General features: G+C 38.6%; 1 protein-coding gene across 2 annotated transcripts in view; it reads left to right on the forward strand.

The window, feature by feature from the left end:
- Positions 1 to 25,978, forward strand: part of myom3 (myomesin 3) — a 114,835-nt gene that overhangs the window by 81,395 nt on the left and 7,462 nt on the right. For both annotated transcript variants that reach the window (XM_088327037.1, XM_088327038.1), the window contains exons 20-30: positions 2,168 to 2,349; positions 3,521 to 3,635; positions 6,564 to 6,720; positions 9,093 to 9,199; positions 11,115 to 11,159; positions 11,233 to 11,369; positions 18,989 to 19,133; positions 21,488 to 21,547; positions 21,717 to 21,784; positions 24,054 to 24,164; positions 24,237 to 24,324. In XM_088327037.1, the coding sequence (XP_088183163.1) occupies positions 2,168 to 2,349; positions 3,521 to 3,635; positions 6,564 to 6,720; positions 9,093 to 9,199; positions 11,115 to 11,159; positions 11,233 to 11,369; positions 18,989 to 19,133; positions 21,488 to 21,547; positions 21,717 to 21,784; positions 24,054 to 24,164; positions 24,237 to 24,324 (1,215 nt within the window). The remainder of the gene's footprint in view (positions 1 to 2,167; positions 2,350 to 3,520; positions 3,636 to 6,563; positions 6,721 to 9,092; positions 9,200 to 11,114; positions 11,160 to 11,232; positions 11,370 to 18,988; positions 19,134 to 21,487; positions 21,548 to 21,716; positions 21,785 to 24,053; positions 24,165 to 24,236; positions 24,325 to 25,978) is intronic.

Below are 25,978 nucleotides of genomic sequence, written 5' to 3' on the forward strand. Positions count from 1 at the left end.
ACAGTTTGATTCAGAGAATCTTTTAAAACTACTGAAAAGGTGAAAAGTCAAAATAGCACAGTTTTTTCAGCACAGCAGCCAAATGAAACAAAAGTGTTAGAAGTAATAAATGCAATAAACCGAGCTATAGTAAGGATCTTTTCCACGTGAATACAGCCTTCTTAAAGCAAGACAACAATATTTTTGTAAAGCCTCTGACATACTTGATCAGTGTGTCAATCCAGAGCGGGCAATTCTCCATACTTTTGAAACCGGCAAGACTTACACCAATTTTTAAGTCTGGGACACCAGACTGGGCATGTACCTATCAGCCTGTAAGTATCTTGTCTTTATTCTCAATGGTGTTGGAAAAAATAGTGTCCAACCAGCTTATGGTTTTCATACAGTCACATTACACCCATTACAATTTGCTTTCCGTCCACAATGTTCCACAGAAATGGCTAATTGCTTTATTGTGGAAAAACTCAAGCTGGCAATAGATAGTGGGGAAAAAATTGGATCTTGGTCTTTTTGGATCTCAAAAATGCATTTGATATGCTAAATCATGATATCTTGAGCCACAAATTATCCAGCTTAATTTTTTTCAACCAAGTGGTTCAAATCGTATTTAGAAGAGAAAAAACTATGTTATGTGTGGTTATTGGCAATAAAACATCAACATTTCTAAAATCAAAAAGAGGAGTACCGCAGGGGTCCATTCTTAGCCCCTTGCTCTTTAGATTGTATATAAAATGATCGGCCAGATTCATGTCCAAATGCAGGTTTTCGGGTGTACGCTGACGATGCAGTGATTTATGGGAGAGGTAACACCGTATGTGCAGTGTCTGATGAACTGTCTGAACACCTACAAACTATGAAAGAGTGGTTTCAAAAGGCAGGCCTGTCTCTAAATGTTAAAAAAACATGTATGTTTGCTTTGCCTCTAAAAACAAGTCTCTCTATCTATTTACCTTGGGCATATCCCTTGAAAGAGGTGACCAACAGCAAGACAAACACATATAAAAACAAAGAAAAGAAAAAAAGGAAAAAGTAGCAAAAAACACAAAAGAATTGACTATGGCCAACCCAAATGCCCAACACCAAACAAGTTAAGCACCTCGGCACCCAAATTGGTCATGCTTTCATCCCTCCAGATGAAACGTGACACAAGAAAGCAGCCATGTCATTCGGCTCAGGGTGACACAACACACTCTTCTGTTCAACAGCAGGGCCCGACAGCTTTTACTGGTTTACCCCTGCCGCATCATAAAGGTGCCCTGCCCATCCCTTAGAACACGTCCAAACATCCCACTATCCTTTCACAAAAAACAGGTCTATAACTGAAAATTTAAATTAAATAATAAATGGTCGAAAGATTGAACAGGTCTTAGAAATCAAATACCCGGGACTTTTACTTGATTCTCAACTTAGATTTGACAGCCATGTTGAAAAAAAATTGTCAAAGCAAACTTAGACTGATCAGAGATTACCTGCCTTTCCACGCTGCACACACTTTCAAGCATTGTATGATCTTCTCACACATAAAAACAGCATCTGCTCCTGATCACGTGACGCGGTCACTACAGTAAAGCCACTAAAAATGATTTACAATAGAGCGGTTAAAAGTCTAGATAAGAAGTCCATCAGGTCACATCATTGTGTTAGTTTAGAGAACTTCAAATGTTATCTTTTGATTTAATTAAATGTGCACAGTTGAGGCTTATTTAATAAATGCTTGCATCAACAGACCCCTCGGGTTCTCAGTGAGAGCATAGTTCCCTTAAGGGCTGTGGGCTTCAGAAGCAGAGAAGCTCAGACTGGGAACTGTCAAGTCCCCAGGCGAAAAACTACTTTTAGACAATCACTTTTTACTGTACAAGGCACTAAAGCCTGGAACTGTTTACCCACTGAACTAAAGGAAGAGTCAAACTGGGTCCTTTTTAAGCATAAACGTAAAGACTTTTTAATCAGGGGTCAGACATGTGACCACCTGTAGCCTCTGCAATTGTCCTGTTTTATAATATTGTGTATTTTATGTATGTTTTTTCTGCAAAAGCCCTTCTCGGGACAGACATTGAGAATTAGCTTTGGCCAGAATGTTATAATTTGTGACATGAGTTGTTGGAGCGTACTTGTCCCTTTTCAAATAAACAAATATTACTTACTGACAAGATCATTTCATTTACAGGTTGTCCTTTCGACTTAGAGGTCCGGGAAGTGACGGAGGAGTCGCTAGTACTCTTATGGGCAGCACCCCTTTACGAAGGCTCCAGCCCCGTCACAGGATACATAGTGGAGATCAGCCAAGGCGAGAAATCCGACACGTGGACGGCTGTGATTGACCAACCAGTCAAGGACACGCATTATAAGGTTAAGAAATATGCCAATGCCTTAAATGTGGTTGCTGTCAAGTTTTAGGAAGAAGTAATTATAGGTAATGGCTTAATTTGAAGCTATTGGGTAATTGAGGAAGCAGTTGAGGGGAATAATTTTGTCCTTCTCAGAATACACCTAAAAAAATAAAATAGAGAACATGTTCGTATGTAGAGTTAAATCTGGTAAGTTCCTTATGTGATATTGAGAAATGCTGAAATGACATTGGAGGATCAACCTCCAACGAAGCCTTTCTCCATTTCAGTTCAGAATCTCGAGCGCTTCATAAAGACATTGTGAGTCAGCAATACATTACTGTTTTTTTGTATTACTTGTATTCACCATGGGTCCCATAACTTGGGGTGATGCTAAAGGAGCATCAAAAACATGATAACCATGGAAACAAAGCCGGCAATTATCAAGTCAAAGCATGTTTATTTGCATAGCAATTAATCACAAGGAGTCTCATACTCTATTGCATACTTCAGACTATTATTACACCATCCCTTGATCTAAAACCTACAGCTTTTTGTATATTGATTTTAATGTTATTTAATCCTATCCACATACATTACACATAAGAAGTAATTATAATTATCCTTTTTTGTTTGTTTTGTTTTAATCAGGGGTACCTTGGATATCTGAACTTATTAGCAACGCATTACCATAGGAACTTTCACTTTGGATCCCCAACTCAAAACGGGCTATTGTCGTATCAAGGGGGTCCACTGTGTCAGTTATAATGAGATTTTATGAGTGTATACAATTGATTCTTCAAATGTAATCATCCCAAAATTGGCACAGTACTCCAAGCTCAAATTGATTTTTTTAATCAGATAGAAACAATTGATGAAAAAAAAAAAATTTTGGAGGAGGGAAATTAATTTAAATCATAAAGCGATGAGATATGAAAACAACTTGAGTGTGTTTTGAGTCTACTCTTTGTGTTGTCATCCCTGCAGTCATTTGTGTGCAAAGAAAGACACTAGATGGTGCTGGAGCTCATCCCCTTGCCCTGTCAAAATAGTTTCCTTTAAGAATTTATTTTGCATTCGAAATGTGTGCCGACAAAAATTGTTTATTTATAAAATGTACATTTTTTTCATCGTGCTCACAAAAATGCAGCGAAATCTGCGCCCACACTAAAATTTTGATGAATTTCTTGCAGGTTTCAGGTCTTGAGGCGGGTCAAACCTACCGTCTTCGTGTGTCTGCTGTCAATGAGGCAGGAAAGGGGCCTGCCTCACTCCCTTCGGAGCCAGTGGTCGTACAGGCCTCAACAGGTCAGCCCTCTAGTTACAGCTTACTGAGTTTCCCAATATAAATATGCATAGTATATAAATATATAATGCTACTTCTGTATAGCTAATGCTATGTGATTTAATGCTATACTGGCCCAAGTTTTAACAATAGTGCAAGGAAAAGAAGTGCATTTCTCAGCAACAGAAATTCCAAAACAAGTGGCAAGATACATTTTTTCACACTTTTGCTCTTGTTTAGGGTATTGTAGAAATATTTTGTCAATCTTTTGGGGGGGGGGGTTATTTGCTAAGAGGAAATAATGAATTACGCTTGAAAGACAAGAATAACCTAAAATAGGGTAAAACAGAATTATTTGGATGATTTTCATTCAACTTTTTGTGTTGTTGTGTACAAATCATTTGAGGTTTTCCAGACAAAATGACCCTTTTTTAGGTTGTCTTTTTACAACAATTACCACTATTTACGTTGTTTTGTTTTGTTTTTTTCACAAATTCACATATTTTTGGGTGACACATGAAATAAACCCAGTTCCTTTGTACAAAACAACAATTATTAGTTGCTTTTAAAATAAATGCCCTCCTGTATTGTTTTTTTTCCATATAGATGGGTTGTTTTGAACCATAAGACCTAGATTTTCAATTATATTTTACATAAGAGTACATTTGGAAGGACTCCTAATGAAAACAACAATTATTGCTCAGTTTTTTGTCCCAAACAAAATGATTTGGTCAATTTCAGGTGGCCTTAAAATGTCTTTATACTATCCTCATATTCCAAATGGTTCAAGTACAGCTTCAGTTTAACTTTGGGTGAACCTTTTTAGCCGTTCAGGTGATACTACCTGGTGACCTGCAACGGGTTAAAGGAAACATTTTTTTCTGTAGTCTTCTAAAAGATTGGATGACTTTTAAATAGAACAAGCTAGCTTTTAATTTTATCTTTGGTTGTTTGATCAATGTGGCCAACATGTCACGTCCAGAACAGAAGGTAGACCCAATCGCGTAACGTTTACACACAAGTTTATTGAAATATAGAGAAAAGTCAGCGCCAGCGATCCGATGCTTGCTGTGGACCCGGGAAGCAAGCCGCTTACGGGATCGGAGCGTGTTCCGAATGCGGAAGCGGATCTTATGGAGTGGGAGATCGTGGTGTCGAGCACAGAAAAAACTGGTCGATGGCCAGGACAGGAGAGCAAAACGTGGTCGGGATCAAAAACAGGTCGTAAGCCAGGACGGGAGAGCAAAACGTGGTCAGGGTCAAAAAACAGGTTGTAATCAGTCATCATGACACAACATGACAACATTTCATTTATTTTGATTCTCTTCTGGGCACCATAAGTAAAAATATTGTGAAAATGAGATCAATTTTAATTCCTTTTTTTAAGTTATCTTAATCACTGGTGGTTCAGTGGTAACATGTCAGCGCTCTCACCACTGCGCCCCAGGTTCGATTCCCTTTGCATACAATGCTTTGCGATTATAGTCACCAAAGGTTTTCGATTGATCAATAGTTGCACGAATGCAATAGTGTACCGTGTATAGAAAAAAAGCGTCTAGGGCGTGTTTTGTACAGAACGATCAATTTTGGTCACTTTAGTAGTATTGACCTATCTTCATACATTATTCCACTTTTCAGTGGTGTTTTAAAAATATGACCACAATTTTTGTGTTCCACGATAAAACAACCAAACTTGAGGGAGTCCTTTCAAACAAACCAACCCTTTTTACATTCACTATTTAAAAAATAATAATAACAAAACGTAAAATATAAATAAATAAAACTTTTGGGTGTTTTCTTCCCAACCAACCAACCAACAAAATGAATACAGCACTCACCTTTCACAAAATTGTGGTTTAATCAATTGTCCCAATAAGCGTCACTGCCCCCTGCAGGTCACGCCAAAGAGATCAGGTGCATGCTACACCTAAACAGGGCTCAATTAAATGAGGATTAGTGCAAGGATTATATATCCATTATACATAATTATTATGAGCCATGCCAAAATATTTCCCAATTTTGAAATGGGAAAAACTTACTGCAACAGATAATGTACATATCACCATCATTTTACCCAACATTTTTATGGGGAGAGATTAGTTTCAAAAATATTTGCATTTGATGAAACATCTTAAAATCATATGTCTTAATGAATTCTCACGCATGATTAAAAATCACATATTTAAATCGCCGATATATAATCGATCTGCAAAATACATTATTCAGAGAAAATGACACATTATCCTTAAAAGTCCTTTAAAAGTGCTTGTATTTTTGGTCATGAAAAATATGTACAAACCCTGCAAACAACGACTTGAAAGCTCAAATACATTTTTGGATAGAATTCAAAGAAATGGGAGGGTCCTTTACATCAAACATTGTTATCAATGGGGAAGGTTGTACTTTCAGCCGGAGAATAGCTGACATAGTAGTAGCCCTTCCGAAAGTCGTAAAGTTTGAGGCAGCAGTAGAACATATGCCTAAGATTGCAGGGGGAAGAGTTGAGATCTTAAGCCCGAGCCCAAACTGAAAACCGGATCAAGTTGGGCGTATAATGTCAATCATCACGTTCGGGTTTTAGCCGGGCTTCTCTCTCACTGACTTTTGTTTTATTTTATTTCTTTATTTACCCGTCCTTGTTCTTTGTATCTTTTTCTTTCTGGATGATCCGCACAATGGATTCTGTCTCTCGCGCAGGGCACGCGCTTATAGCCGTGCTCGACAAAAATCACCTCCTGTCCTTCAAATCAAGCTAATCTGTCAGGTTCGGGCTGAGTCAGGCTTTTATACCCGTGGGCCCTGGATCGGGTCCGGCTGGATTTTTTTCAGGCCCGCTCTTACTTCTCGCAGGGGCAGCGATGGCATTTATTACACCTATCATGTACATCCACTTGGACTATTCATCCGGTTTGAAACGTAACTCAAGACAATCTTACTGGTGTTATCCTCAGATGCAAAACCAATAGAGGCGGGCGTGGACGAGGACGGCTTCATCTATCTGGCCTACGAGTGCGACCATGTGGGTGATGATAGCGAGGGCCTCTGGAGCAAAAACTACACGGAGTCCATCGACCCTGAGAGAGCTCAGGCGGAAAACAAGGACGGCAGGTAAGGGCGGGCCTTGCGAGGGTGTGAACACGGGGTTATATGCGGGGTCAGGAACTCACTGGGAAAGATACAGGGAGAAGCCAAGTTGAATTTCACTCCCTGGACTCAACTTTACAAAGTGTGTGACCTCTTGGCACTCTGTAAGTGCCTTCTCGTGTTCATTCCACACTTGGTCACTTCGGCTGTAAAAAGATTTCATCCTCAAAAAGAAGGAATCTATTAGGATAAATCACTGTGTTCTGCTTAAAATATGAGCTAATAGGGCAACCGTTCTTGTAAATGAGGCATGAACAAGCAATTTGGAGGATTGAGAACGGAGTGTCAGGCCCCAAGATTATAGAAAAGGACACATACTCAAAAAAGTTTTGATGCCTTTTAGTGTTTTGTATTCATTGATATCATGTCTATGAAGGACAGAATGGCAAAATGAAAAATAGATTATAATCATGTTTATTTGTATAGCCCCAAAATCACAATATGTCTGAACAGACCACAGACTATTACACACTACAGACTATTATTACACAATCACTTGATCTAAAACCTACATGAGTGCAAGGGAAAACGTCAGCATGAGAATAATGCAAAGAACTTGAAGGGACAATGTAATCCCCCTCCCAGGATGACCATGCTGCAATGGTTGTTGCAATGAACCGACATCGTCATTGCGAAACATTGGTTATTTATACGCTATTGAATATAAGTGTGTTTAAGCCCTATTTAAATAGTTCCACTGAGCTTTTAGTTCAAATCTCAGAGGGCCCGAATGGAGAACACTCTTGAACCTGCTGATCTCTTCTTGGATCTTGGGATCACGAGTAGACCAGCATTTCCCGAGTGAAGGCTCTGTGCAGGAACACAGGGGGGAATTGAATCTGAAAGATATGAGGGGCAAGGTCCATGCATATTTTTGTATAAAACCAACAGAACCTTAAAATCACATCTTAAGCTGACAGGGAGCAAATGCAAGTTAGCTAAAATAGGGCTAAGGTGATGAAATTCTCTTGTCTTGGTTGAAAGGCTCCCTGCAGCATTTTGTGACAGTTAAACCTCAGAACTGCGCTAACCACTCAGGTGCCATGCCTTGTTTGCTTACGATCTATTTATTTAATTGATATAATAATAATATTAAATTTCTTGATTGCACTTTTTTACCTGTTTTCATTTTCACATTTGTTTTACATTTTACTTGACGGTTTTTATATTTATTTGTATTTTTAAACTTGTTTCTTTTTTTTATATTTCATTTTTATAATTGTACTTTTTATAAAGGTTCTTCACTTTTGCGTACTCATTCGTTTATTTCCTAGTTTTTAGATGTTTTTAGGTGTTTAATCATTAAATATTTTATTTATTTGTTTTATATATTCCCTCTTTTTTCCTTTATTATTTTGTTGGTGATAGGAATGAGTGGAGAGGTGTTGTGAAAGGATAGTGGGATGTTTGGACGCCTTCTAAGGGATGGGCAGGGCACCTGTATGATGCGGCAGGGGTAAACCAGTGAAAGCTGTCGGGCCCTGCTGTTTAATAAAAGAGTGTGTTGTGTCACCCTGACCCGAGTGACATGGCCGCTTTCTTGTGTTCCGTTTTATCTGGAGGGACGAAAGCATGATCAACTTGGGTGCCGAGGTGCTTAACTTGTTTGGGTGTTTAGGCATTTGGGTTGGCAATGGTCCCAAAAAATTGTGTGTGTTTTTTGGCTACTTTCTCCATTTTTATTTTTTATTTTTACTCTCTCTTTTTTTTTTGTTGTTGTTGTTGTCTTGCTGTCAGTCACCCCTCTCGAGGGATATGACCAGGGTAGATTGATAGTTTTTATTTTGGTACTTTCCAGTCCACAGTGCATGCACAACAATCGAAGGTTCAATAACACAAGTGAGTAATTCACACGAGCCTCGTGCTTCCTTGAATAGGAGCAAATCACATCGAATTTTGCAGAATTGCGATCCGTTAAGATAAGTTAAATAGGTTAAAGGTAAAGGCAAGCAGATATACACTGTTGTTGAATGCAGAGTTTCGTTTTACATCTGATCCTGACACAAGTTCACACAATTGATTTTGTACGGTACCTACTGCCACCTTGTGGTAGAAAATTACATTTTGCACATCCTCATAAGATTGGTCTTGATTAAATGAGGATGTAACAGGACCTAATCTTCAATACAGGCTGAGTTTAGGAGCCTTAGTCTTACACAACTTTTCTTCAAGTTTTTGAGGGAAGCTGACCATTTTTGAGCATCACTTTTGAAATATACTGTCCAGGTAGGCAATTTAGAGGGAACTCAGACCAAACCACACTATGTCTTTAACATTAAAAAATAAGAAAAAATCAAAAAGGAGAAAACGACTCCACTTGTCTTTGTCTCCATTAGGTCTGTCCTTACCTTCACCGAGGCCTCTGAGGAAGATCTCGGTCTCTACACCGTGGAGATGAGTGACGACCCCGGCTTGTCCTCCAGCTACCTGCTCACACAAGAAGGTTGTCTGAAATTGAATATTTTCAGTAGCTTATAAATGCCCCCTACAAGTTATAAAATATATATATATATATATTTTTTAAAGGGAAAATCACAGTCCTATAATTTGAATAGTTTAAGTATTTTTCAGAACCCGCTATAAATTCACATTTCAAACAGTACAAACCATTCGAGACTCAAATTATTTTTGCATTTGAAGGACCCATGATAATTCATTCATTCCTCAGTTCTCATATGCTCCAGCATCCACTGCGATGTTGTCTGACTGCAATATTTGCCTAGGGAAATAATTGAAATTCTTGAAATTATTGTTTTAGCTAGAAGTTACTTAATCAAAATGAAATGTTCAAATTGCAGCTCCCACTGAGATATTTGGGATGCTCAATTCCATTTTTTTCAAGACCCAAACCGATACCAAAGTCATCAATACCGATATCACCGGTACATACAATTCTTCACTCCTCTTGCAAAAAGACCGATAATTTTAAATAAATGGCTATAAATCCCAACATATTATATTTCTCAAAATTACATATTCATGCTGACAAAAATATGGATGCAATATTTTGAATTGTTTTTAAAATATATATTTATTCTCGATAGTTTAAAAAAGGGCGGGGTTAGTCTACTTATTTGGGGTAATTTAAAAAAAAATGTCTACCAATCTTATTATAGTTCCTCAAAATTGGATTAAATCATTGACAAAAACACTTTTAAAAAAACAAACAGACATAAAAGATAAGAAGAAGAAGGTCATTGTCATATTGACGATAATTTTAAGTCAATAGTTTGTAATCGTGAAAAAACACATACTGTGTATATATATATACAGTGTATATATATATATATATATATATATATATGTATATATATATATATATATATATATATATATATATATATGCTGTGTTTGTATATTCATTGAAAAACAGGACAAATGCTTGTCGTCCCACAGAAACTGTATATTTTTCCATTATAAAACATATTTGAAAAAGCACCAGGGAGCGCCAAAGAGCCACATGCAACTCAAGAGCTGCTTGTTGCTGACCCCCGCCCTAGTGAATATGATAAAAAAACTATTGTATTGAAAAAAAGCTGTAAATGTGCTCATGAAATGTTGCAAAAGAAAATCACATAATTTATATCAATCCATCCATTACGTGCATTTACTGTATACATACATACTGAATATATATATATATATATATATATATATATATATATATATATATATATATATATACATTTTTCTTTTGTTTTTGTTTTTTGAGCTGCCACCCTCATGTGCGGTCCCTTCTCAAGGTTTCTTCATTTTCCTCATGTTGAGGTTTTTTGAGTTTTTCCTTGCCCTCATGTTGGTTCCAGATCAGGGGACAGTGTAATAATAGTCTGAAAAATAGTCTGTATAGTAACCTGTGAAGCCCTTTGAGACTCTTTGTGATGAAGGGCTATACAAATAAAAATGACTTGACTTGACTCTTTGTCCATTATAAAAATGTTGTTACTTAACATCTTTAAACAATACGTGGTTTTTACAGACTTTACAATTCCCTTGAAGATAAATAAAAAATTTAATATAGTTTGCTGAATTTTCATTTAGAATTCAGTCATTCGGCATTTGGCTTTTCAAGCGTATTTTTCCTATTATTTTTTCTACTCTGCCACATTGACTTTAAAAACGTCACCTCCGCTTCTTTTGGAAACGGACGGCGTTCGTGCTTGCTGCATTTTATTGCCGATGATAAATTCGATAAAGACTGACTCAATCAGCTCCAGTTACATCACAAATACGGCCTTGTTGAATCTTGCAGTGTAAAACTTTCTCCCTAGGTCACTACACCAATAAGCCTACATGTTTGCTGTCCATCAACTTTTGTATGCAATGAGAGTTTAATCTACATCTTCTGCTTCTTGTAGACCTTGAACGCCTCAAAGAACTCAGCCATCAAGTTCAGAATCCATGTAAGTCATTTATATATAGACTCTATGGACTAAGTGATCATTACAAATATTATGAATATTCATTATTTTCCAGTGATTGAATTGAAGACGGGCTGGCACGTGGAGGTTTCAGAGACAGGCAGTGTTCGTCTGTGGCTCCAAACAGAAAGTCTGAGCGATGATGCAGAGCTGCGTCTTGTCCTCAACGATGAAGAAATAACCAGCAGTCCGGTAGGTGTTGCTACAAATAAAACGTATATAATAATATGTTACTTTTTGATAAATGTGGTAAATGTTTGCACTCTTATAAATGTACAAAGGGGTTAAGTGTTTTTGTATGAGATTTTATTTGCTTATTTACAAATTACAATAATTTAGAAAACTGACAAATTATATATTATTTAATACAAAAAATTACTTTACAGCCTGCAAATTCTTAGCATTGGGATGTCTGATATAAAAAAAATAGTTATACTCTTATTGTTTCATTAATCTGAAATCTGTTTTCTCGAAATTATTTTTGAGTGGTATTATTCTTTGGTTTCATAACCCTGAAAAAAAACAACACTTGTAGTTGATTTATATTTGTTTTTCAAATAAGAGCAACGCATAATAAGCTTATCATTTTTTGCTATTTTTGCCCAGGTAAATTTTAAGAAGGGTGGCAGAGAATTATTTTAATATTCCATGCTCGCTCTTCAGACCCTACTCTCAGCAATAGTCAACTGAAAATAATGGATCGCAGCCGCAAGTGTGCATTTCATTTAAGGTTTACCAGGATGGCATGCCTCCCAATAAAACCACCTTTTGCCGGTCCCTGCTTACAGTAATATGGGATTGGGGATAATGGATTGCGGCTACACAAGCGCAATTCTTTTTAGGAGCAAATATATTAACTGTGAAAAAAGAGCCACCGGGTCCAGCAAAATACTCTCTGTGTCAGAACCCGAACAGACGGTGGACCCAGACGTGTAACGTTTTCACACAAGCTTTATTTTACGGATAGCCAGTGATTCGGCGATCGCTGGGCGGAAGAAGTGAGACAGAGAAGTCAGGCGCGGGAAAACAGGAAGCCAGAGGCAGAAGAGATCGAAACTGGACAGGACAGACGGGATCGATACCGGATACAGGATGCACGAGCAGATACTAGACAGGACGGAACAGACGGGATCGATACCGGATACTGAATACAACAACAAGATACCGGACAGGACGGGATAAACGGGATCGATACCGGCTACTAGTTACACAAGCAAGATACCGGACAGGGCAGGACAGACGGAATCGATACCAGGTCCTGGATACTGGAGCAAGATACCGGACAGGACGGATCAGATGGGATCGATACCGGATACTCGATACACAAGCAGGGTACCGGACAGAGTGAAATTACACGTCTTGCAAGTGCAGAGGTTCGTTGAGGGACTGACAAGGAGTGAATGGGAGCATTGACTTTAAATAGGAGGGGAGCCTATTAAGAAACGAGCAGCAGCTTGCGCCAAACGAGCGGGCCCAGGCGAGGGGAATGGGCAATCGTGACACTCTGCCGGGCTTCTCTTGCAGCAATGTGCAATCGGGGATAATGGCTCACAACCTCAAGAGTGCAGTTCACTTTTTGGTGGACAGGACTGCAAAAGAGAGCAGCCAGGCTCAACAAAAAATTCGCTCTGCCGGCTCACAGCAATATGCGATGGGGGTTAATGGAATGCGGAATATTTTAGAACCCACTAAGTACAAAGTAGCGAGGGATTACCGTATATATAAATATGTATGTCATTTAGAAAAAAGTATGAAAATAGTCAAGTCACATTTATTTGTATTGCCTTTAATCACAAAACGTCTCAAATAAAACAGTATCATTTCAGTCACTTAGACTAGGTTTGCAGGTTCTTCAGTATATAAATATGGAAAAAATGAATTTGAATAATAACCTGCAGCGCAAAACAATAACGCAAAAAGGACGCATCACATAAACCGAAGCCAAACAGGCGACGCCCATACATGCCGGACCTTCTGGTGCCGAGTAAAAAAAAGGCAAATGGGCAACAAAGATAGAACAAATTGACAATTGTTCACGTCCGCGGGAGGAAATTACCCTTGGGGCGCTGGAAAATAAAATGACAACATGATGGGGCAGCGTAAAACAAACATTATTCAGAGCTGGGCTGGTGGGGGACCTTTCAAATGTGTTTTTTCCAACAAAACTGTTATTTTATTACATTGCCCGTCGATATAGATATCAGGCAAATGGAAGGCTGGACAAGGGCGACCTCCTGAAAAATGTATGGCTCTACATATTGAGAGGATGCTAACGTTTATTTATTTATTTATTCATTGTTTATTTATTTAGGAGGGTAGATAGGTCGATGTGAGGTTTTTTATATAAATATCTATTTTCCAAGAGTGTCATACCTTTCTCTGAGGGGGGGGGTTATTTTTAACCTTGCTCTTTGTGTTAGCCCCGAACTTCAAGGACCAATGTGTAATTGAGACCAATGTCAAAGACATTTTTTGAAAGGAATAACTCTGATTACCGATTATTGAGATAAATATTTAAGAAATCCGCATAATTTGTGGTTTTATTTCTAAATCGAGGCATTTTTTTCCTCAATCGATGTCTTTTTTCTTGGATCTTAGTCCTGAACTTCCTGGTGTGTAAACAAAATTTGTTTAGGCCAACGCCAATGACATTTTTTGAAAGGAAGAACTCATTAATTGGCCATGGAGTTTGAAATTTTACATATTTAATGTTTTTAATTTTCTCTATTTTTTTCCTTAACCTTAGTCTTTCTTTCTGGGGCCTTAATCCTGAACTTCAAGGACCAAGGTGTCTAAATGTCATTTTTAGGCCAATGCCTATCTATATATTATATATATATATATATATATATATATATATATATATATATATATATATATATATATATATATATATATATATATATATATATATATATATTAAAGGCACTAAAGAACAATAAAACAGTTTATTTGTTTAGTTAACTTCCAATTTTTGCAGCAGAATCTGTGCTTCTCTTGCTAGTTGCTAACGGTAGACAAGTAAAATGGTGCATTCAGAGAAATTTTACAAGGTTGGTAAATGTTCTTTTGTTGTATGACAGCTCAAAGGAAAACAATATTTTATTTAATTGATTGCTTTTGGCTGATGTCTGAAGGGTCATAATCAGTGTTCCCTCTAAGCTCCGCGCGTGCGCAATTGCGCACTGCTCGAACCTTCTCAGCGCACAAGAAAACCTAGCCAGCGCACAAAAATGAGGGCTCAAAATTACTTATTAAGAAGCGACTTAAGTCAAAGTTACAGTGCATGTAGGTAAAAATACACGGGTTTCCCTGACGTTGTGTCCTAAATGCAGTATTTTGAAGCCGAACGAAGTTGAGTAAAGTTAGTAGAGTATGTCGGGAACCGGCTTCTTCGGCTCTGCTCACTAAAAAGGAACCGGCTCTTTCTGGTCCTAAACGGCTCTTCAGGTTGTTTTTGCTTCTTTAATCCCAACATGACCAAATATTAAGTAAAATTATGCACAAAATGACTTAAAGGAAGGGGGGAATAGAACAAAAAAGAAAAAAAATACCAAAATGAAAAAGTATTGAAACGCTGAAAAAAAAGAAACAAAAGAAAGAGAAAAAAAAGAAGGAAACATTTAGAAAAAAAGCCTTAAAAAAAGAAAAGAAAGAAATGTAGGAAAAAAGTAAATAGTGAACAAAAAGAAAAAAGTAACAGCTCGGAAAAAATAAACACAATGAGACTTTTTTTAAATAATTTAAAAAAAAGTAGAAAAAAAAACACGGAAAAAAGAAGAAAAAATTTGCGTTGCATTCAAATAATTTCCAATTATATCAAGTGAATCTTGTTACCAACATTGTACTTCCACTAAAAAATGGGATTAAGTACAGTTCTGTATCTTACAACTGACTAAATAAGCCCCCAAAAATGTTACTATTATGTGATAAAATATATCAGGAAATAAAAAGAAATGGATATCTTGTGAAAGAATTGTAAGAACAAACGACGTTTGTAGGCCGTACAAACTTTGCAATAGTACATGAGTCAATTCATTCAAAAGAGAAAAATAATTTTGCATTGCCGGAAACTCAGCAAATGTCAAGTGTTGGACATGTTTGATAATTAATTATCTTGCCACACTTGGGATTATGGTGGCTCACTGTTGTTTCAAGCGTTGCTCACCGACTTTGTGTGAACGCTCAGACCCGTAGAAAATTAGAGGGAACATTGGTCATAATAGACAATCGATTATTTGGGCTTGTCCTAGTTTAAAAAAAATTTTCCTAATTATGGGGGTTATTTCATAGAAACAACACAGTATTTTGTGGTCAAAACAATTAGTTACATTATATAAAATTGCTATTAGTGTTGTTTGAAAACAAAGGACCAAATTTTGGTCAAATTGTCAGGGCCAGAACAAATGGTAGACCCAAACGCGTAACGTTTCACGAAAAGGTTTATTGGGATATTGAGGAAACGCTAGCGATCCGGTGCTCACTGGACGAGGGAAGCAAGCCACTCACAGGATCAGAGCGTGATCGGAATGCGGAAGTGGATTTCCCAGGGTAGGAGATAGGAGCGTGGTCAAATGGGCAAAATGGGTCGATAGCCGGAGCGGGGGATCAGATCGTGGTCAGGGGTCAAAAATGGGTCGTTAGCCAGAGCGGGAGATCAGAGCGTGGTCGATGGTCAAAAGCGGGTCATTAGCCGGAGCGGGAGATCAGAGCGTGGTCAAACGGACAAACCGGGTCAATGGCCGGACACAAAAAAGGTATCAGGAACAGACAAGTGGTATACGGATGAAAAACGGGACCGACAGGAGCCTGAGTCAAAGTGCTTGCCTTGCGTATGCAGAGGTTCGCTGACGGACTGACAAGGAGTGACTGGAGTACCGGGTATAAATAGGAGGGGAATCAATCAGGCAACTAGCAGCAGCTGGCACCAAACGAGAGGGCACAGGTGAGTGCAATGAGTAATCATGACACAAATTAACTTAAGTAGTTGATTTAAAACAAAATGATCCATTCATGGGTGTCTATTTTTAAGAGACAAAAAAAGTGATCTGTAAGACATTTTTATTTTGTTGTTATTAACAAGAAAACAACACATTTTTAGGATGCCGTTCGATTTTGGTCGAAAAAACTCCACCAGTGTATTGGTCCAGTCTTCACCCAAGTGGGTTATTTTTTTACTTAACTGTTTTTAGCGTCCAGCTCAATCGGCCGCTGATTGTAATTGGATGTTGCCTGCATATGCTATTCAATACCTTGCAAAGGAAATAACGATTATCTTTTGCTTCTACTGTGCAACTAGCTAGAAACCTGACCAGTCTCATACAATGCATGTCTAATTAGATGGAAAATGGAGGTTTGACGTCAGGGTGGGCGATGCAACGATTTTGGATTGTGAAAGACTTCAACAAGATTTTAAAAAGTAATAGCGATCCAACCTATTTTATTCCTTTCCAGCAGTCTTAAATTCTGATTTTTTCTTGCACAACCATTTGAATCATTAGCAAATAGCTCTGCCTTAATCGTTAGCATCACCTTTTTATGCTAATGCTAGTGTCATGTACCTTAACTATTAATGGATGGTAGCATCGTGTACACGATTGAGAGGACCTAAAATATTCTTTTTTATCATGTTTCTTTTTAACATTTTTTTATTTTTTTTATTACATGTCTTCACCTCAAGTGCCGCGTCTAATCTCATAGTAAACATGTTGTAATTAATTACAATAAAGACCATTTGAATTTGATTTGAATTCTAATGTTAAAGTATTTCCATTAATGTAATCTTATCTCATCTCATCTCATTAGCTGCACCGCTTATCCTCAGTAGGGTCGTGGGGGTGCTGGAGCCCATCCCAGCAATCATCGGGCAGTGGGCAGGGGACACCCCGAACTGGTTGCCAGCCAATCGCAGGGCACACAGGGACAGACAACTCGTTCGCTCATTCACACCTAGGGACAATTTGGACCGGCCAATCCACCTGAAATGCATGTCTTTGGAATGTGGGAGGAAACCGGAGTGCCCGGAGGAAACCCACGCAGGCACAGGGAGAACATACAAACTCCGCACAGTAAGGCCGGCAGCTGGATTTGAACCCACACAGGAGGTTCCCAAGACCTTAGAACTGTGCCGCACACGCGCTAACCACTGCGCCGCCGTGCTGCCATTAATGTAATTTCTCATTTAAATTTGCTATATTTAAAATCCACAGATTTCTGTAAATCATGAAAGGGAAATGTTCATAAAGGTGCTAAATTGTGGCAAAAATGGACTAAAATGTAATGGAAAATAATAGTCTTTATTGTCATTGATAACAACATAATCTACATTGTTCACAATGAGATTAGCTGTGGCACTACAGGATAAACATTTAATAAAAGACTTGGGGGGAGAAAAGAAAAGAAAACAAAATATGTACGAATATTAGCATAGATAGGCAAAACTAATTAGGTAAAAAATATATTTAAGAAATCGTAATAAAATAAAAAATCGTCATTTTATTCTGAAAACCGGGGAGATGGTGACAATAACCCGAGCCTTTATAAGAACCGGTTGGACAACATACTGGGTCGAGTCATCATTGATATTACCCTATTTTCCAGTTCCATCTTGGTTTGTGAGGTTTGGTTTTTGTTTCCTGTTTGCACAGTTGTATTTATTTATTTATTTTACTTTTTTCTTGTATTTTTTTACTAAACATAAAACCTTTTTCTAGCACCCCAGCCTCTTATCATGCTTCCCTGGATCCACCCCCCAAAATTGTAACACACCTTTAGTTTGACATTCAATGTCGACAATGAATATTGGTCAGTGGAAGAAACTGCTGCTAAATGTAATTACACTACTTTTCATTGCACTATTGTTGCTATGTGCTATTCTTCATTTTTCTATTATTGCATAAAGGAAATTGCATGATTCAACAAGGCCAGTCTCCAAGCACTGCCTTTTAAACATTTTTACCCAACTTTTCTCTTTTCAGTTTTTATTCAAGTTTATCCTGGAGTGCCATGTCTTATTCTGTTCTAGCATCCCTGTCAACATTTAAGTTTTCCTTATATTTTTAACTTTTTTTATCATTTCAACTTGTGTTTGCGTATGCCAATTTTTGTACAGGAAAACAAAGAAAACAAAGGTTTTTTTGGACCGATTTCATATTGCCCATCTCGCCTCTAATCTGGATCGTCTGTCAATGGCAGCAGACGACAACATCATCGTAGATTGCTAATATTGTCACTATAAGCTTGCAAATTCTATCCTCAATCAAGTATGTATTCATGTATTGCGGCCAATAAAGCATGATATGCGCATTGCCACCACATTAGAAACTTCTTTACACAGATTGGTCAGTCTTGCTGTATGTAAATAGGTGACACATTGCGTTTGTAAGGTTTATTATCGCCTAATAAGGGGAATTGCAATTATTAATTGGCTGGGGTTGACGGATATGTTCAAAACATCATGAATTCAAAGTTGCATCACCATCCTCTTGATTATTTCCATCCAGCAGCAGCCGCCGCCTCTCACACAGCACTAGTGTCTGTTTTCCATTTGCCATTATCCGGTCTGCTATCCCGAATTGCATCTGAGCATCGCTGATTGCAAGTAGTTTCTGATGATCACTGCTCAGGTTTGCCAAATCCAAGAGCCCATTTAGTTGATTAGCGCTCTCACACTCACATTTTCCCAAGTTGCGCCACAAAAAAACAGAAAAGGAACGTGGCTTCAATTGATGTTTAATCTGCCAAATTGAAAAACGTTTTATAAGCACGATGTTGATGATTCACTGGTATTTTTCCTGTTTGTGCTTCTGCAGCGTCGTAAGATCAACTTCGACAAGGCGGCCGGTCTTGTGGAGGTGCTGATAGATCCGTTCACGCACGAGGACGAAGGCTCGTACACGGCGGAGCTGCGGGACGGGCGTGCCAAGAACCAGTTTACAGTGGTGTTGGTGGATGATAGTGAGTAACTTGAAGGATTAAACCAGAGTAGCCTGCGGACCGGTTCTGAAAATAGCTCACTTGTGATTTTCTGGGAAATTTGATTTCTAAATGATTGACACTATTATCTTTTTCACGGATCATTACATGCATCAGGGGTCTCTAACCTTTTTCAAGCTGAGAGCTACTGTTTGTTACTAGTTAGTGCAAAGGGCACCCAGTTTGACATTAATTTCTAAAATTGATAATAGCTTGATGGTTAGCTGGAACAGTAAATAGGTAAAAAACTAATTAGGGGCTTGCCAACTAAATAGACAGATAGAAATAAAAAAAAAGCTAGCAAGAGGCAAAATTTAGCGTGAAAAACAAAAGAACAAGACAAAATGTTAGCTAGATAGCATGCAAAAAAATGTAAAACGCTCGATGGATAGCTTGCTAAATAGCTAAAAATATAAGAAGATAGCTAGATAGATTTTTGTTACTAATTAGCTCAAAGGGCACCCACTTTGATATGAGATTCTAAAATTGATAATAGCTTGATGGTTAGCTGGAGCAGTAAATAGGTAAAAAACTAATAAGCGGCTTGCCAACTAAATAGACAGATAGAAATAAAAAAAAAGCTAGCAAGAGGCAAAATTTAGCGTGAAAAACAAAAGAACAAGACAAAATGTTAGCTAGATAGCATGCAAAAAAATGTAAAAACTAATCTTAAGCTCTCCTGTCCCTTGTACACATGGTAGAGTAATAGATAGGTGACCAAGTATTTCTTGGTATCTTACCGATGGGTAGTGTCGGCTGTTTGAATATTTTAGTGTCGCAGCAGGTGACTATCGTGTATGCATTTTCAATTGGGCCGAAAACTGTGACGTCATGTTAAGCAGTTATAATTGTTTTAGATCTCGGATAGCTGTCAGCCCGATATTTAGCTTGTACAGCTCCTTAGTTAGCAACTAGTGTCAGCATGTATAATGATTTTTTTTTCATGTAGCAATACTTGGTCTCCCATCACTTTGTCATGTGGGAAAGGGATGGGAGAGCTTAAGATCAGTCGCTTGTGTACAGGCTGCTGTGATTGTACAGGCTTCTGATTTTTAGTCAGTACAGTACATTGAGTTTTGTTTTGAATGTTTTTGTCATATATGTTAATGCTCATTTAATTAATATTGACTGCTGTGCTGGTTGATTAAGATTGACAGCTGCAGACACTGTCCACAAACAAGTGTCTCAATTGCGGTACAATGGGTGACATTTTCTCGCTAATTCTGCCTAGCCCGTTACCCGCAGCTGGGGAGATACGAGGGAAGGACCTGGTGTCACAAGCCAGAAACGGAGACAGGACCCAATAGCGTTCGTTAAACTTAGTTTTATTGAAATAGAGAGCAGTGTTTGATTCCATGATCTGATGATCGTCGGACACGGGTGGCTGATGGCAGGAACGCGAAAGTGGCACTTCCGTGTCGAGCGAGGATAGTCGTGGGTGGCAGGAAAGCTGGTCGGTAGCCGGGACAGGGGAGCAAGGGAGGTAATCGAGTCTAGAAAAAAAGTCAGCAACAAGTATCAGGCAGGAAACAGGGAAAAACAGGTTGATGGCCGGGACGGAAGAGCAGGGCAGAAACAGGTCCAGAAACAGGTCGGCAACGGGTAACAGGCAGGAGAAAACAGGGCAGGAGATTGCCGGAAGGTACGGTGCTTGCCTAGCAAAAGTGTAGGTTCGCAGGATAGTCTGACGGCTTACGTCTAGCCGGGGGTTTAAAAAGAGTCGTGAGCCAATCAGCGTTCAGAGATGTTGGCGCCAACGGGGCCCCGAATTAGCAATCGTGACACCTGGTGTAAGTCCAACCATCCGCCTCACATAAAACAAAAGTAATAATAAGCCGCACTGAATTTTAAGCTCCAAGAAGTAGCGGCTTGTAGTCTGGAATTTACAGTGATAATTTTTGAATAAATCAAAATATATATGTTAATTCCCGCGACCCTACTGAGGATAAGCGGTGCAGCTAATGAGATGAGATGAGATATATGTTAATTATAAATCGTATCGAAACATTAATACTGTAAACATCTTACCCATTTAACATTGTATAACGCTGGAAAACAATAATCCCTATGCAATTATTCTCAAAGACAATTCCGATAACATTAACCTAATAAATACCACAGCTAATGACAATATAATAAAAATTAAAAACATCAGTACACAATAATCCATACACCTCGGAAATAAAGAAAGATTACGCCAAATTTGTTAAAAGAAAATGACTCTTGTCTTGCGGCTACTCTTTTATATCATCTAATTAAAGTGAATCAGTGCGTCTAATGAACTGTCTAATTATCTATAGTTGTTTTTAAATGTCCCCCTCCATCTTCCCCTGCAGAATTCCGCGAGCTGATGGCCCTGGCCAACGCCAATCGGCGCGAACATGAAAGAAAAAGCGGTAAGATGCCAACATTGTTCTCTGTAAACACGCCACGTCGTGAGAATGCGGCCTCCTCGTTATGATAACAAATGGCCGCCAGTGACCTTTAAGCGGCGCAGATGTGCTAGCTAGCGCCGCATACATCATCGCTACACTGTCATTGTTTGCTTTCTCCTTGCTCCCAAAGGGCCGTACTTCCAGGAGGGTTTGTCGTGGAGCGTTAACGAGGATTGCCAAGTGGTCATAAAGTGCAAGGTATGTAATTGCCGCAATGAATATATTTGCGTTGTTTTCCGTTGCGCAATGGTCATTAGCGCAAACGGTAAAAGAGGAAACGGTAGAAAATGCTCCAGTTATTGACAAGTTTCCAAAGTTTAAAACATCCATCCATCCATTATCTGAACCGCTTATCCTCAGTAGGGTCACGGGAGTGCTGGAGCCCATCCCAGCTATCTCTGGGCAGTGGGCAGGGGACACCCTCAACTGGTTGCCAGCCAATCGCAGGGGACACAGACAGACAACTCACTCGCTCATTCACACTTAGGGACAATTTGGACCAGCCAATTAACCTGACACGCATGTTTTGGGAATGTAGAAGGAAACCAGAGCACCCACGCAAGCACGGGAGAACATGCAAACTCCGCACAAGAATGCTGGTAGCTGGATTTGATCCCGTGAACTCAGAGCTGTGCCGCGGACACACTAACCACTCGGTTGCCGTGCTGCCTTCAGTTTAAAACAAATGTTTCAAATAGTGTCTGTAATTCTATGATTTGTGGAATCAAATTCGATGGATACTCGTCCTTTACCCCCAAATTTACTCCCCTACAGATGAAAACAAATTCTAATATTATCTTAAGCAAGCCAGCACAATATGAAAATTTCTTTGGCGTCATTTAGTGGCTTCTCGATGTAAAATGTTTTAAGGAGCATACTTTTGTCCAGTGGCTATCCAAACCACGGGGAAGGGGGGCAATTTGGGGCCGATGGTCAAGTCCCGGAGAATCATCATTTTATTTTATTTTTCCTCTGTTCATTAAATACACAAAACAATGAATTCAAAATGAAGAACATTAAGAAACAATTGAGAAAAATGAAGGGCAGATGAGAAAAAAGCCAGAGCTTCAATGGCATTTACTCCTAAACAGCGAGTTTTACTCACTGTAACCTTTTTATGTCTAAAATTAATAAATTTTGTTGGCAACATTTTTCTGTTAGTTTTGATGATTTTCTTTATACACTAATATCTATCCATCTAACTAGCTCATATATTTTTTATATATTTTTTAATTTGATCATTTATTTATTCTAAAAATTGTGTTTATTTATTTTCTTTTTTTTATTTGGTATCAATGAATGTAGTTTTCCCTTTTATTTATGTATTTCAGTATTTGTATTTATTTATCCATTTCGTCTATTTATTTGCTTACTTATTTGTGAATTGATTGATGTTTTTTTTGTATATATATTTATCCATGTAGTCATTTGCCCAAATATATTTACCTGGCAACAGCGGTAAGAGAGACCATTAGAAGCAGGCTGAAAGTCTTCTTAAATATTATTTTTGTTTATTCTTTGAAATTGCCGCAAGCCCTAATCGTTGATAATTATATTGCAATAATATCATGTTCATAAATCATTATTTTTCTTCAGAAAGACTAAAATATACCACTAGGGTTATATTTACACATTCATACAGAATTATTTGAATTTTGATTTTTCTTTTTAAATAGCATCCGTTTAAAATCTAGAAAAGATTTGTTTTTGTTTTTAGGGCCTAAGGAAAGGGAAAACGGGGGTCTTAACTATTACTATTACGATACTTGTTATTCATATACAGAGACACCTCGCTTCGGTTATCGCTGGTTCACTGCTTTGCAGATTTTCATTGTGCATTGTGTTCTTTATTCTGATTGACAAAACAGAGGAAGATGCTTTCCATCACCAAATAAGTTGGACCTCTTTACCCGCTAAAGCTACTCAGAGGCCACTTGCGATTCTCTGATGCAACTGGCGCTTTGTTTAATTTATTTAAGACAGAACCAGAGGATTCATTCAGTTTTCCACTATGCTCACATAATCGCGGCAAAGTATCATTTCAAGTGTAGTGGATTGGGTCCTGAAGGTGGAGAGCATTCTGATGTCTCGCTTCTTTTCCAGGACCAGAACGACTATTTGGACTTATATAGAGCTGTAGAGAAGAAATGCAGTTGAGGACGTTTATTACAAAGTTTCGAAATAAATATAAAACAGAATTAAAGTAAAACGGAGTACACTCTTGACCGATCGATCAGGGATGCTTACGAACCCGACCACGCAATGCAATTGGGTCCTGTCTTTGTTCTGGTCCTGACAGATAACCAACGGATTACTGTATTATTTGTTATTTATTAATTTCCTTTTGGCTTATGTGAAGTTAGATGATTAAATAATGGACACATTTAGTAATATATCCTTCAATGCAATGTATACTGTATTCAATATTCCCACTTTTATACTTCTGAATATATTTCCGCTCCTATAGGTGACAAACACAAACAAAGACTCCACACTCAAATGGTCCAAGGACAACAAAGCAGTGAAAGATGCTAATTATGACTCCTCGTCTGGAGAAAGCGCTCTCACCATCCAGCAGGTAATCAAATGCTAATCAAAACGTGTGTAATTTTGTAAATATGTAATTCAAGGAACTGCATCTTTCCCTCAGTTTGAAAAAAAGCATGCGGGCTTGTATAAGGCGGTGGTGTCGGACGCCAGAGGAGAGGACGTGAGCACCTTGGCTTTGCGGGATGAAGGTGATTGTTTGATGGTCCTTTTTTTCAGAACCACTTTCCTGTCCTTATGTTTGTACAGTAGACTCCCAGGATATGGCCACCCAGCCATATAACAGTTTCAGTTTTCTGATGTGGAATAAGATGTAGGCCACTTTTATGGCATTTCCCCCACCATACGTCATGAAGAAATCATGGGCGTTTTGGTGTTTGTCTCTACGATACATTTTTGCTACTTGTCGACATCATATTAAAAGCTGGTTTTTTCTTGGTTTGCGTCATGGCATCATGAAGATGCTGAAATGCTACTTGCGGAACTACCTCCAACAATGCCTTTTCTGTCTCTCCATTTCGGTTAGTGTTTCTGATCAGTAATACTTTGCGAGGCAGCAATTCAATACTGCATTTTTAGGACTGTATTTATTCGCAAGGCTTGCAGTGATGCTACCGCGATGCTTCTAAATTAGCTTCTGTCATGCCCCCCTTGGAAGAAGAAATCCTTATTCGCGACCCCATCCCCAGGAAGTCTGGCCCCTCATCATGGTTCATAATTTTTTAATGGTCTTACTTGAGGGTCTGCTCCACTTCGTATCAACACTTCATACTTAACGCCTATGTTCTGTGCTTTATGCGGTTAACCGTAAATAAAACATTGCCAATGAGAGCGCCAATGCTCCCTAGTGTGGTGGCAGTACAATAGCACTTGACTCTTTAGAAAAGTTAAAAAAATAAAATGTTACTGTACGTCAAAGGCGCCCACACACCCCTTGACGCAGCCCCCCCTCCTCTATTTGAGAACCATTGTGCTAAAGGAAGAAACAAAATCATGAACAGCATGGAAACGAAGTTTGTATTTATCAAAAAAAAATAATAATCCTTTACTTTGCTAATTATCATTGCCGTAACCAATCATGACTATGTTCTAAAATATGGCGACCACCTCACACCAATTGTAAATAATGGGTCTTTCTTTGCCATTCTGTCCAACACTTGTGCAGCTGTGATCCATTATCCCCAAACACATATTGCTCTGAGTGGCTACAGACAGAACATACTTTCTTTGTGCATCGCAGCTCTTTTTTTACCCATTACTGTATTTCCGTCTAAAGTGAACTGCACTAGTCCGGCTCTTTACACATAGTCCGTGGGGACGAGCACGACGCACTTTTTCCTGGAGGTGTGCCTTTATGGCCCGCCTAGAATGAAATGCACTGGTCTGACTGCGATCCATTTTCCCCGTTCAACTATTGAGAACAAGGACGGGCAAAGCACGTTTTTTTCAATAGCCACTGAAGCGCGCTATTCTGGCCCGCTACAATGAAATGCAGTTTTGGCCACTATCCATTATCTCTGATCGACTATTGCTTAGAGCAGGGGCAGGGAAAGCACATTTGTGTCATGTGAGGTGAGTCTTTTATATTTGTTCTTTCCGCCTAAACTGAACAGCATCCGTGCAGCCACAATCCATTCTCACCAATTGACGGGCGTGGGCCGGCACAGCAAGTTTTAAAAAGCATTTTTACATATCGCTAGGGTTTATTGTCTTGGTTAAGCAGAATGAACGAGGGATTACAGTAGTGACGCATCCCGGGGTTTACTATAATTTGATTGATTGCAATAAACATTCTCACATTCCGCCCAAGACAATCAGATGTCTCATTCACTGGCCCTGACGACT

Source organism: Urocampus carinirostris, chromosome 2 (assembly GCF_059441175.1).
Source record: "Urocampus carinirostris isolate Australia breed hairy pipefish chromosome 2, RoL_Ucar_1.0, whole genome shotgun sequence".
In the NCBI taxonomy this organism is placed as follows: domain Eukaryota; kingdom Metazoa; phylum Chordata; class Actinopteri; order Syngnathiformes; family Syngnathidae; genus Urocampus; species Urocampus carinirostris.